At 42.9% G+C, this 13,149-nt stretch overlaps 1 protein-coding gene across 1 annotated transcript in view; it reads left to right on the top strand.

Annotated features, from left to right (window-relative positions):
• PARVB (parvin beta) overlaps positions 1 to 13,149 on the top strand; it is a 35,282-nt gene that overhangs the window by 7,598 nt on the left and 14,535 nt on the right. The window contains exons 4-7 of the mRNA XM_008638549.2: positions 3,685 to 3,787; positions 6,659 to 6,799; positions 7,157 to 7,272; positions 12,973 to 13,031. Of these exons, the coding sequence (XP_008636771.2) occupies positions 3,685 to 3,787; positions 6,659 to 6,799; positions 7,157 to 7,272; positions 12,973 to 13,031 (419 nt within the window). The remainder of the gene's footprint in view (positions 1 to 3,684; positions 3,788 to 6,658; positions 6,800 to 7,156; positions 7,273 to 12,972; positions 13,032 to 13,149) is intronic.

Below are 13,149 nucleotides of genomic sequence, written 5' to 3'. Positions count from 1 at the left end.
TAAATATTGTATTCACAAAATTCTCCATTTCTAGTGTCTGAAATATGTGAGCTTATTTTACTCATTGTCCAATATTTGCTCATTTTCAGTATTTCAGTAGGAAGAATATGAAAAAGAGCTTCCGCTAATTGAATGCAAAATTTTAGAACATCTGTGTGCAAGAATTGGGTCCCATCTGAAAGTGCCTTGACAAAAGGCAGCAAGCCACAGTTGTAAGGTGCTTTTCCTTCCTTCAAGCACTACTGTAAGATTGGCTTATAACTGCAACAACTTCTAGCCTTTAAAAGATTCATCTAAACTTTATGCAGATCCAAACATTGCTGCTCTAGACACTGCCTGAAAAGTAAAACATTCACTGTCCTGGAAGATACCAACTTTTCCTGTGTCTGGTTTTATGGCTTTTTTAGATTTACTGAGGTGAAGAGAAAACCAAAATGAAGCCACTGTCCTTTGAATGTGGTTTCTCACATGTGACTAGATGAAACCGAGCTCCCTAAATGCTCTGAGATCTGCTTTTGGCAGCAAGAAGCCTTCCCCTTGCTTACAGGATGCCAGTGCTTAGTCAAGAGGCCCGAATATGAATTTTTGCTAATAATTTTCATGCTCAGCCCTGAAGCCAGTTTTATACCTTTGATCTCTGCTTCCTAATTCTCCCAGAAGCTGAGGGGAAGTGGGTCATTGAAGCCAGGATTTTCTTTCTGTGCTGTTTTTGGTGGCTGGGCTTCCTGTTTTCCCATTGTGCCAGATGTGTTCATGTATTTTGTGTTGTTTTGCATTTTTTTCACTGCTGTACAGCAGTGACTCTGGGGTCCTTATGCCCTTGACCTCTGAATTTTCACAGCTACAAGTCTGTGTCTGAGCATTTGGCCCAGTTCAAAAGTGCTTTAGAGGAGTGCAGATATGCATGAAATGCCAGGCATGGTTGTGAGGACATAAGAATATCATATTCAATTTTTAAAACCACACTACTAGCCCCAAATATTATAGAAGGCTATAGAAAAGCAGCTTTTTATGAGCCCAAATTGCAATATTGAGCTGCAGCTGTAAGAAGTGCAGGTACAGGAATGAAGGAATGGATAGAGGAGCGTGAGACCAGACAGATCGAGGTTAAGCATCTTTCCATGCATAGGAAAAGCTCGTCTGCCTCCCTCCAAGCACCAGTGTGCCTGTGTCAGGCTGTTAGAATTTTCAGGCATTCAGGTTATTGAGTCTTTCCTGCTTCTGCCTTTTCATGAAGGAGAAATTACAAAGAGCTGCAGAGAGCTGACTTTCCATGAGCAGGGTCAGAAAGGATTCCTGCACGTTGCTTGTTTCAATAAGCAATGTGGTGTTTCCTCTGTTAAAAAAAAAAAAAAAAAAAAAAACCAAAATCTGTGCTGAATTTTTTTTCCAGGCTTCTAATTAATACACAATCAAGAAATCAAGAAAGGCTTGGGATTATTTTAATTACAGTACTTTCCAGTCTTCAACAGCTGTTAAAAAAACCCACCTGGATTGGTTTCTTTAACTTTGCAAATTCATTTTTTCTAGTGGAGCTGGAGTTGTAGTCCGAATAGTAGAGAAGTTAGAACATTCTTTGAGATGTTTGTCTTTGATTGAGGTACTAAACTATTAAAATCATAAAATAAGTATGGCTAGACCTGTTTAATTTGTGTCTCTTTTTTGTAGCTTTTTTTCCTGCAGTTTTTCAGTGCTAAATTTTTGTGAAACATTTAATTAGCACATAGTGTAAGTATTTTCCTTTTTTAAGACCCTATACCTGTGTTTCCTGTGTATCTGTACTCTTGGAAGTGGGTTGTTGGATCCTACCTTTTATTCTGTAATTTTAAATCCTTGGCATTTTCTAGATTCTGACTTCAATACCATTCGGCACAGGACACAAAATAAAATGTTTATTAATGGTTTCAAATAGTTTAGCATCCTGAGTCTTCCTTTAACAAAGCTTTTGAGGTCTTCTTGAAGTCCAACCTCTTCTTATAGGGACTGTAATGGGATCTGATTATTTAATGATATTTTCAGCTGAGCTTCAGATAAGTTTTGAAAGTTTGTTCTATAAATCTCATGGAAGATCCAAACTTTTTAGGATTTTCGTTTCTTCAGTTGATTTTCTACGGATGTCTAAGTGAAAATCTCTTTCTGGATGATGTCTTGTTATCTAGGACTACTTTTTCTGTGTCACTGGTGAAGTTTTTGAGGTGAAAGATAATATTGTGCTTCTCATTGGCTTCCAGCTGTGGTAATTCTTTGCTGACTTGTCACAGGGGAGCAGTGGGGTGATGCCGATACAGACCTTGCGTATCCACGTCTCTTCAATCACCTCCTCTCTTTCTGTTCGTGTGTGAGGGAAGAACACTTCTGACACAAGTTGCTGATACTGAATAGTGAATAACTTATCAGAAGTCCTTTATTTTCAAAGACAGGTCTTTGGAGGAGTCATTTTTCTTATTGTGGTTTTAGTCCCTCTGGGCAGCTTAGAGGGCAAAGGTGATTTACACAGGTGAGCATTGATGCTGATCCTTGCTTTCCATGGATTGAGCAATTGCCAAATCACTTGGCTAAAATTTGCCACTTACATGCTGTCCCTATTTTTAGAGCTGACTTTGAGCCCTGCACATTTTCAGCATGCTTTGGAAGTACTAAAGATACGGACTAGAGTCTGTACATGAAGCATTAGTATTTCATGTTAGGATTGTAAACTTTTTCATGGTCACTAAGCCTAGCCAAATTTATTTGAGGTTTTTAGGTTGAATGAACATCAGTAGCCAGGCTGAATAACTTAAATGTCCTCGTGACCAACATACTCAAATGCTTGTGTTCCCTAGGATTCCCAAGGTGGGTGTTTTCCACTGCAAGCCTGCATATATTTTTTTCATTTGCTTTTGTTTTACCATCTCTTGTTTATGCAAACCCCACAACTTTCTCAGCCATCACAGCTGCCAAGAAGAGGCAGAAATATGGGGTCTAAGCAGAAAGTGAATTTAAAGAATCCACAACTTTATATGATGTAAATTAAAGACTGCAGAATCTTTAAATGAAGCTTATTGTTTTTAGGTGGCTCTGGTTAATGGATTTTTCACATCTGTGATTGGCAGTACTCTTCTCCTCTTATAGAACCAAGGACGTAGGAGGAATTAACGTTGTGTCTCTTCCCACAGAACTGTGTTATTTTTGTGAAAACAATTTAATTTTCCAAGTAATAAATTGGAGGACAGCACTACTACCAGCCTCAGTCAAGGCTTGTTTTCCTGTAACTCTTTGGAAATTATTATCTTTGGCACCTGGAAAACTTAGTTCAGTTCCTTTTTTTTTTAAAGGTTCTTTATGTTCATTCCTGTTTCACATGTGATTGAATGATTTTATGGTAGTTAGCATATGGGAACTGTTAAAATTGTAAAATGATTATCAGACCCATTTGACCAAGATCTTAATTCTGGACTTTTGTATTCTGCAATAGCTGGGGATAAAATGCCTTGTCCTGTTGTCAAGACCTGAATTAAAAACAATAGGGGACAATGAGATGCTTTTATTATATTTTTTTTTTACATTCAGGTCTTATCTCTGCAACTTGGAAATACATAAATATGCTTGCACTTCACGTATTTTATATTCCTGATTACTGCCTTGAATGAAAGGAACATACTTCAGTTGGTTTTAGATATTTGCCTCCTATTTCTGTGCTTGCAGGTTCTAATTGACTGGATTAATGATGTGCTGGTGGAGGAGAGAATCATTGTCAAACAACTTGAAGAGGACCTTTATGATGGGCAGGTGCTGCAAAAGCTGCTGGGTGAGTTCACACAAGAGAACTGGAAGGGCCCAAAATTAACCTCTTCCTGCACACAGCAGCAGGTCTGTGCAGTAACTCAACATCTCAGGGAGATGCTTGATTTCACTGAAAGCTGCAGCCTCAGCTTCTCCATCTGTTCTCCTCAGGCTGCCTTCTGAGAGGGGAGGAAATCCAGATGATTCCTAGGTATCTGTTCTATGGACTAAGTGTAGTCCAGACAGCTGAAATAAGGGTAGAAAAGGAGTGAAGAGGTTTGTGTTTATGGTGCCAAGCAGAAGCCGTGCAGTGCAAAATTTTGTCAGTATGGTTTGGTTTTGAAAGCTGTTGGGCTGAGAGCTGCTTTGAGGTCCTGATAGTATTATTTTGGGGGGAAAAAGAGAAAAAGGGAATGCATGGCAGCAGGTATGTGCTCAAAATGTGCACTTCTGTGTGAATGACACATGAGGGGATACACTCAGTTGAGAATTTGGGATTTTTCAGCCCCCTTCCATCTTTGCAATGTGTGTGTTGATGCAGGAAGCATAGTGGAGAAGACTTGTGATAATGAAGTGATTTATGGGGATGCTTTCAGCCAACAAGGAGGCTTGAGGCTTCCAGTCTCTTGTAAATCCACAGTTTCCTAGCCAGACTGCCCTCAGCTCACTTCTGCTGTGTTTTCAAGAGTGGGCTGGGCTGTGGGGGGTGTGTGTCACAGTGGGGCAGGAGGACCTGGTGCTGATGGGTGCTACTTGCTGGATTTTCTGCATGTGCCCCTTAAATGACAGGTGTCTGGATGAACATCCACAAGCCTTAAAATTGGTTAATGGCAGTTACCTTCGCATGCAGTTGAAACCCCTCAAAATAACAACTTGAGGAATGAAACAAGAGTACTTTTAACACTTGTGGGTTAGACTGCAGCCAGGAGCCTCCAAATGTGGTGCAGATCAGCATTGTACAGGTAATTTTAGCTGGGGAATATTTGTTGGAATCCAGTAGTTCATAGCATGCTTCATAACTCTGCTTCTTCAGCTGGCAGTGGGTTTCACTGCAGCTGTCTCAGGTATCACTGCTTCCTCACGCTCCCTGCGGAGCCATGGCTCCAGCCTCAAGCCTGCAGACATTTAGAAGGTGCTTAGTTGTACCTACATGTGTGTGTATGTAAGACACTGAGGGGCTGGAGCGTGTCCAGGGAAGGGAACAGAGCTGGGGAAGGGGCTGGAGCACCAGGAGGGGCTGAGGGAGCTGGGAAAGGGGCTCAGCCTGGAGAAATTAAACTTCAAGTGGTAGTTAACCATTCCTTTTGAGTGAAAGGTGTTTTGTCTTGATAACCCCTTGTTTTTGGGCGTGGCTAAGGACAACAGCTTGTCGCTGGGCTTATGCTGAAGCAGTTTGAAACAAGATACTAGCAAATGACTGATCGAGGTGGAGCTCCTTGTTTAGTTAATTTAGCAAGGGACAAGTAGTGCCCCTCAGAGAAGCTGAAATGGCTTGGTACACAAGATTCCAGTGTGAAAGGAAATAAATTTGTTTGCTGACTGTCAGCTAACCTGGGCTGAGAATAGGTAGAAGCCCTAACATGGGACTGAAAAATTAATTTGCTTGTTTTGGTAATCTTGATAAAATAATATTGATTAAAATTTCCCTACTTTAGATTGCTAGAAACAGTAAGGATGGTCAAAGTATTTATTAGTTGATAACCTGCAAGTCTTTTCTCTTTGGCTTACTGGACTACTTTCATATTGCTGCCACTTTGAAAAAATAAATAGATATCTTCAGCTGGATAAAACATCCAGAAGAAACATGTCTTGAACTTGAGAGCAGAAATATATCCATTATTGGAATGATAGGTTTTGACAACTCTGAAACATTTCTGGAAGAATCTTTAGATTCTTTAGCGCCTTATTTTGTGAAAGCAGTTTTGGTGAAGCATGTTTTTTTGTTTTAAAGAGTGGAATAGTGTATAATTGGAATATGGCCAACCTGTCCTGACCTCCTGGACGGATCAGCACAGTGAGTTTGGCCACATTTTTCATGGGTGTGGAGAGAGAACAGAGATCAGCTGTTCCCATTGCTCTGATGGCTGGAGGGCTCTACCCCGCCTTCCTCAGCTCCCTGCTCTTTCTTTTTTTAGAGAATTTTAGCTCCTGTCTCTTTTGCAAGGGCCACAATGCAGAGGAAGAGAAGAATGACTTGTCTACAACTTTGGCCACAAATAATTATATTATGTTAACAGAATTGAAATGTTAGTAGTGGAATTTTACACATTTTCCCGCATGATTTCATTTTGGAAGTAATCAACTATGATGTGACAATGTCAACAACATGACAAGATTGTACCAACTTATTTTTTAAATTAGTTCCACTGCCTGGGTCATATGAGTCTTGAGGGTTTGAGGATGCAAAATGTGCTTTAGCTTAAATTCATACCTTCAGCTAACCTGAAATAAAGCTTATCAAGCTGAAGTAAATGTTCACACAAAATATTTCCAGTTTTTTGTCCTAAACTAACTTTTAAAAAAAGTCCTGTACACCTCTGCAGATTCCTTGCATAGTGAAGGCTGTGTTGTGCCAAATGCTTTTCTGCAGTGAAAGAAATTGGGAGGTATAATTTATATTGCTGCTAGCTTGATGTCTAGCTGAAAGTTGTTACATATTTTGACACCTGATTGATGAGCATGTTCAGCTAGACTTTACCAGTTTTGTCACATTTTTATTGGAACTGACACGCTCTGGTGAAAGTTTTACTTCCAGCTATTTTTCCTTCCAAGGAAAAGAATTCTCTTAGAAAAGTTCCAGTGGACTCCAGTGGTTTGTGCTTGTTATTCCCACACAGTTTAATTCAGTCTTGCCTGTCCTTTTTATTTATTTATTTAATTTGTTTTCCAAATGCAGAAAAATTGGCTGATCGTAAACTGAATGTGGCAGAGGTGACACAATCTGAAATTGGTCAGAAGCAGAAGTTGCAGACGGTCTTGGAAGCTGTCCATGATTTACTTCGACCCCATGGCTGGACAATCAAGTGGAATGTTGACTGTAAGGACTCTATTATATTTTCTGTCTTAGAAAGTTTGTTATCACTTAGGAAGTCTGATAAGTGCGCTTTTCTCCAGCATCCTCCAGCACAGTGAAAAGCAAGTGGTTGGGTCTGCCTGTCTGTGTTGAGCAGAGAGGGTTTGGAGTTGTAAGTTAAGCTTAAAGGAAGGGCTGAATCTAGGCTTTGCTACCTGTGAAGTTACATTGTAGGCCTTACTAATTCAGGAAAAAGAGGAAGAAAGATTAAAAGACTGTGTTGACCAAAAGCATTTGTCACTGCCTTTTCCCCCAGAGCTGTTTGCTTAAAATAACGCCTCAGTATCATTTTACTTGCTTCATTTCCCTTGTTCCCTGCAGCCATCCATGGCAAGAATCTGATTTCCATTCTTCACCTTCTGGTGGCTTTGGCAATGCATTTCCGAGCTCCCATCCGGCTGCCTGAGCATGTGTCAGTGCAAGTGGTGGTTGTACGGGTGAGTACCAGCTCCTGGGAGGAACAGAGCAGATTGTGCAGTCCTGGGCCTCCCATCTCTTGTCATTTAGAAAACGTGTCCCAGTTGTTTAGTGAGTCCCATGCCCATGTGTAGTAACTGCTGGACTCTGCCCAGCAGGCTGCTGCTCCCTGCTAGCTCAGCGAGGTTTCCCAGGGCTGTGTGATCAGGCGCATCCCGGAGTCCATTTGGGACAGCCCCGCGGTCTGGCTCCGGCAGCCAGCAGCGTTACAGCGCAGGGGTGGTAAAGAAGGCAGAGAAGGGTCTCTCTTGAGGGTTTGGGATGGCTTTAATCACACCTCGTCCCCGCGATGTTCAGAGGTAGAGAGACAACAGGGTCTGGGTGCGGGGTGGTTTTGTCCCTGGGCAGGGTTGGGGTACAGGAGGCAATAGGGAGAAAAACGGAGGGAGTGGCCAAGGCTGGGGAGGGAACAGGGGGAACATACAGAGTCAGGGGGTTAACAGGCCACCACACCCATGGGAATGCGTTTTTGGATTGCATGTGCTTATGTGTGACCCCAAGAACAGCACGTCTTTAGTAGGTTTGGGGCCAGCCTTTGCTCCTGCAATAGCAAGCTGAAAGTATGCAATGGGATTTTGTACAAGGGAGCATTGGGCCTGCCATTTGTCACTCCAGTACATTTTTTCTTGCTATGCATTTTTTGTAGAGAAGCCATTGAAACCTCAACAGCGCAGGAAGGAGTTTCAGCACATAGAATCTCCCTAGTCTGGAATGCTTGTTAGCAGTGTTGTTTTTCCCCAATGACTTCATGTGCAGACTTAGACATGTTGTTTTCCTTGGCGGGCCTGACAGACTTTCATCATTTCTTTCACAGTGTTGTGTTTTTGTTAGCTTTCCTTAGATATGGAGAAGAGATCTGACCTAAGGATCCCTGACTGCTTCCCCCCTGCCCCAGATACTGCTCTAGTTATTCCTTTCTCTGCTTGGTATCGACCATTTCCTTTCCCGCTACAAAGACTCTACTTTCAAGCATCTGTACTTCTGCTTTTTCCTTGCCTTCTATGCCAGTGAAAGCTTCTCCTATCTGTAACATGGGAAGCCAGTTTTTCTCCCAGCTGCTGATCCCCAGGCAGATGCATTCCAGCTGGCACTCTGCTCCTGTTTGCTGTGGCACTCGCTCTGCAAGTGCCATTTACTGTTCCAGCTGTCAGGCTGCAGTGAGTTTCCTGTCAAGAATAAAGAAGATAAAGTGATCCCACACCCTGTTTTGAAGACTTGGATCCCCTTACAAGATGCAGGGTGGTTGATTAGATGAGCCCCATTTTGCTTTGTATTTAAGTAATGGTGTTTTCCAGGCTGCCTGCCTGGATGCCCTAGAGGTGCAGGGTGTGATGTTAAATGAGAAATTGGTGGATACTCCCTGGTTCACAATAAATGTGTGTATTATCTATAGGAGGTGATTTTGAACTGCTTTAGTTCTTTCAGAACTGAAGTCAGAACTTAACAACAGTGAGTTAGTTATAAGGTAACATGAATGTAAATAGGAGACTGATTTCTTTTTAACTTTCTTTTGACTGTCTTGGAAAGAGGAGGAGGAATATGTAAATATAAGCTGGTCAGCAGTTCTCTTACACCCTGATGCTAGAAACCTCCTTTTACCCAGTACAGTGAAGTGTCTTCTGTAACTGCAAAGTCAGGAAAAAACATTGGGTAGAGAGATAAAGCCTCCTTTTCCTTGTCCTTAGTTCAAGCTTCAGAACCCTCCACCTCCTCAGCAGAGGGAATGCTGTGGAGAAGGTTTACACTTCTTTTCCTATTGGAGAGATATAGAGGAGACACCATCTGGTTCACCAGAGTACCTGGATCTTGAGACTAGGATGACAGGGTGACATAAAGGCTGACAAGAATCTAGGGATGAGAGAGAGAGCAACGCCTGTGTCCCCAAGGGAGTGCCTGAAGGTGTCAGGTACAGTGGGAGTTAAGTCAAATCGTACAGGCTCTTGCTCTTGGATCTAGAGCCTGGAGTCCTGGAGATGGTCATGGCTGCAGCTGGCCCTGAGCAAGAGGAGGCTTGTCTCAGCCCCTAATCCACTGCTAGGAAAAGCTTGCAACTCTCCAGCTTTGTTTACTTAAACGGAAAGCAAGGGGTGGTATGAAGCAGAGCATGTTTGTTCTGGAACGAGAACTTTTGCCTTATAGTTTGGTAAGCTGAATTTTTGTAGTTCAGTGCCCAAAATCTAGTTTAAAAATACATGCTGGTTCTGTAGCACAGATCTCTTTAAATGCATTTTGTTTAGCTTTGTTATACTAATGGCAAACAGAATGGTGATGAGGTTAATATTGTTCCTAATCCACGTAAGGAAACTACTATTCAGAAGATTATTGCTATTATTACCAATTTGTTGTTAAATGATCTCTGATTACATATCCCAGTAATGAATAGGGTTCTGTCAAACTAGATCACAGTTAACATAAGGTGTTAACTGAGAGGTTTTCTTTTAAATGCCTCTTTTTGCTTGGAAATACGTTTGAGGGGGTTAATAAACAGTTTAAGAGACTTCTGTGCAAGTCTTTCAGAACTGACCCTGCAGCAAGAAAACCATGCAAGATGCTGTGGGAGTATGGTGCAAGAACACACCCACACTGAAATTTTCAAAACTTGCTAAGTCTCATTTTTGTGGTTGACTTTGATTATCTTTATCCACTTGTTAAACTGTCCTCACACTGTGCAGATCCCCGAGGTGCTTCTTCCCCAAAAGGACTGTGCTTACACCATGAAAATAAACTGGTTTAGCAAGTTACTGCTCAGCCAAGTTGTGTGCATCTCCACAGCCCATCCCAGAGCAATGCAGGACCCCTTATGAGCTCGTGTAAGTGCTGTGGGCTCTTTCTTCTTTTACTTTCACTGTCCTGATCCTTCAAGTGAGATAATATGACAGCACTGTGCTACATGGAAAATATTTACCCAGATCTCCACAGTTCAGTGGTGATTCTACCCTTCCATTAAAGTCTTCTCTTCATTTAGCATCTTGAGGTGTCAGATGGAGAGCTTCTTAAGGTTCTGTATATATATTTTTTTAGATTTAAAATAGTTGATTTAGAGTCTGAGAAAGATCTGTAGTTCAATCTGGATCTGTCAAACAATGCACTATCCTTTTTTGGTCCCGCACGGTTCAGTTTGCTCAGAAACCCACAAGCATTTTGGATATGACTTCCTGTTTTGCCTTCCTTGGCAGGAAGAACCTTTACCTATCTATCTGTCTTTTTGTGTTATGTGGAACAACTAAAAGACCAACCCAGTGGAAAAACACTTTTGTTTTTATTATTTCATAATGGCCTCCATGATGTAGCCCCTCTCAAGAGCAGAGTTCCTGAAATGTAGTTACTTGGAAGTAACTTGAAAGTCTTTTCAAAATCAACCTCCAGAATTAGTTTTCTTTGTGGTTTCTTTGTGTGAAATAGGAAATTGGGTGACCATGGCAATATATGCCCAAGTTTTTCAAGAAGGGTCCCAGCAGAGCACGGCTTTAGGTGGGCCTTCTAATTAAAATCCTGTGAGTAGCTACTCTAAGTGCTGAGTTAAGAATCTAGGGTGATACCTGCTTTAATGCTGGTGTCACTCAACACATGCCTGTCATTCCAGCCCTCCTCAGTGAGGGCAGGGAAGAGAGAAACTCTGTTGGTTTCAGTGGTGCTTCCAGTGAGAACTGAAAAATACTGAGATTTTCCAGCTGACTCTACTGCCTGCTATTCAAAATGTAAGCTTGCATGGTGAAGAAACACCCTAATTCAGGAAAACAAAAAAGTTCTCAGAATGAAGTGTAAAAATTGTCCTTGAGGCTCACTGTGTTGGTTATTTTTACAAGGCTCAGGAACTGTCATCTTTTATGCTTAGCTTGCCTCAGCCTTATTCTTAAAATTGCAGCATGCCCCACCTTGGTGCTGCTGGGAGATCTGGGGTGTTTTTACAGTAATTCCCTTCTAGTCTGAGTTGCAGACTGAAAGGTCAGAGTCAAGGCAGGATGAAGAATAAATGTGTCTGGTGCCAGTGGTGGAAGGAATCAAAGTGTTATCAAGGAGTGACATTTGCTTTTTGATTGCAAGGTCAGGGGACCTAGGCTTGCTGTGAGAGCAGCATGCTCAGCTGCCTGGGAGTGGGGGCAGTGCTTCCTTTTCCACCAGCTGGGGAGCCAGTGTTGGAATCCATTCCTCTTTCTTATCAGGCACTTGGAGGCATTACTCACTAGTCATCACTTACTGAGGTTTTGTTCACAGGTTACAGCATCTTCTCCCTGGGGTACAGGATGCCTGGAAGGTCCCGAGCCCTGTGTTAATAAAGCAGAGATGTGGTGGGATGGAATAAAGACAACATTGTTTTGTGTGCAGGAAAATACTGCCCTGTCAGATGCTTCCTCATTTTTCCATCCATGCTGTCATCCTGGCTTTTCCCCCAAACCTCCTGGCTCCATTCCCATGGCTCCCTCGGGGGAGCAGGATGAGATAGAGGTGTGATAGGGAAGTGAGGGATGTGAAGACGTGGCCAGCTGGCAGCACCCAGCCCAGGGCCCCATCGAGCACGGAGCTGTAACAGCTCCCCCCATGCCTCCAGCCAGGCTCCCTCCCTTCCAGCAGGTCTGCCTGCCTTCATTTCTTCAGTAGGAAGTGGAGGGGCAGGAGTCCCTCTTGCTGATTTTTAGGTCTCATTTCTCATTTCTTAAACTGCTTCTGGGGAAGGATGTGTTTCTCCTCAAAGCTGTTTTCCCTAATAAGTTCTTGCTTGGGTTTCAGCTGGTGAAAACAATTGAGATGGTAAAAGTGTGCAGAACTTGTGCCTGGGGAGTGGTTTCCCTGCTTACCTGAGCTAGGAAGCTTTATTAACCCTCCCCTAAGTCATTCTGACAGACCTGGTTCCTAGATGGCTGCTGAGATTTGAGCTCTTTTTGTCAGCTTTTTGAGCACAGGGAAGGGAGGAAAGAAATTTCCTCCATTCAGGCATAGTTTTGAAAGGAGCCCATGGAGATGTTAAGCAAGTTTTTCACTCAGATGAAAGCACTGCCAGCCTCGGAGGTGTTTTGAAATGGAGTCTCAACGTGTGCTATTTCTCTTGGGTAGAGACTCCTTATTCATGCAGAAAATTATGCCAAGGAGAGACAATCCAGTATCAGGGAGATACTATTCACTGTGAAGTCATTAGCTGAGCTTTTTGTGCTCCCTATGTTTCCTTGGAGGATGTGTCCCTGTCAGGTGTGTGGCAGTGGCCCCAGTGCCATGCCTGCTCTAGGAGAGCTGTGCCAGCACTCTGGAGCCCTGGCCTGGGAACAGCCACCTGTGTCATTTCAGTCCCAGAAGAGTCAGGCTGCCAGATGTGGCAAACTGCTGGTTGGCACCGTGACGTGAGCAGCTGCCCTGCAGGGATCTCAGACGGGGCTGACAAACTCTAAATTGTGTTCTAGGCATGGTGTTGACACTGGTGTGAGGAGAACTGTTAGTGAGGTAGTTGGCTGCAAATATAGGTGTGTAAATACATTTCCCAAACATCCCCTTGGCCATTGGCCTGATCAGTGCCCCTGTTCTGGGGGTGAATCCTCCTGTGTCAGTGGTTTTACCTCTGCCTCTGTGAAACTTAGGGAACTCATCCAGTTCTGCCCTCTGGTGTTCTGAAAGATGCTGAATGAGCCCCTGATGAGCTTCTCCTTTGCTAATTCCATCTTCCTTTCCAGAAACGTGAAGGCCTCCTTCAGACCACTCACATTTCGGAGGAGCTGACGACCACGACAGAGTAAGCACAAAACGCTTCGGTGCAGGATGTGAGACCATCTCTAAAGATGAGAGAGAAGTTTAATCTTCCTCTTTCCTTGCTAAATTAATGAAATCCCTTCATGTGGTGCTTTTTTAAC

The sequence above is a fragment of the Corvus brachyrhynchos genome, unplaced genomic scaffold (assembly GCF_000691975.1).
Source record: "Corvus brachyrhynchos isolate BGI_N302 unplaced genomic scaffold, ASM69197v1 scaffold317, whole genome shotgun sequence".
NCBI lineage: Eukaryota > Metazoa > Chordata > Aves > Passeriformes > Corvidae > Corvus > Corvus brachyrhynchos.
Note: the sequence above shows the minus strand (reverse complement) of the source record. Positions and strands in the feature narration are given on the sequence as shown.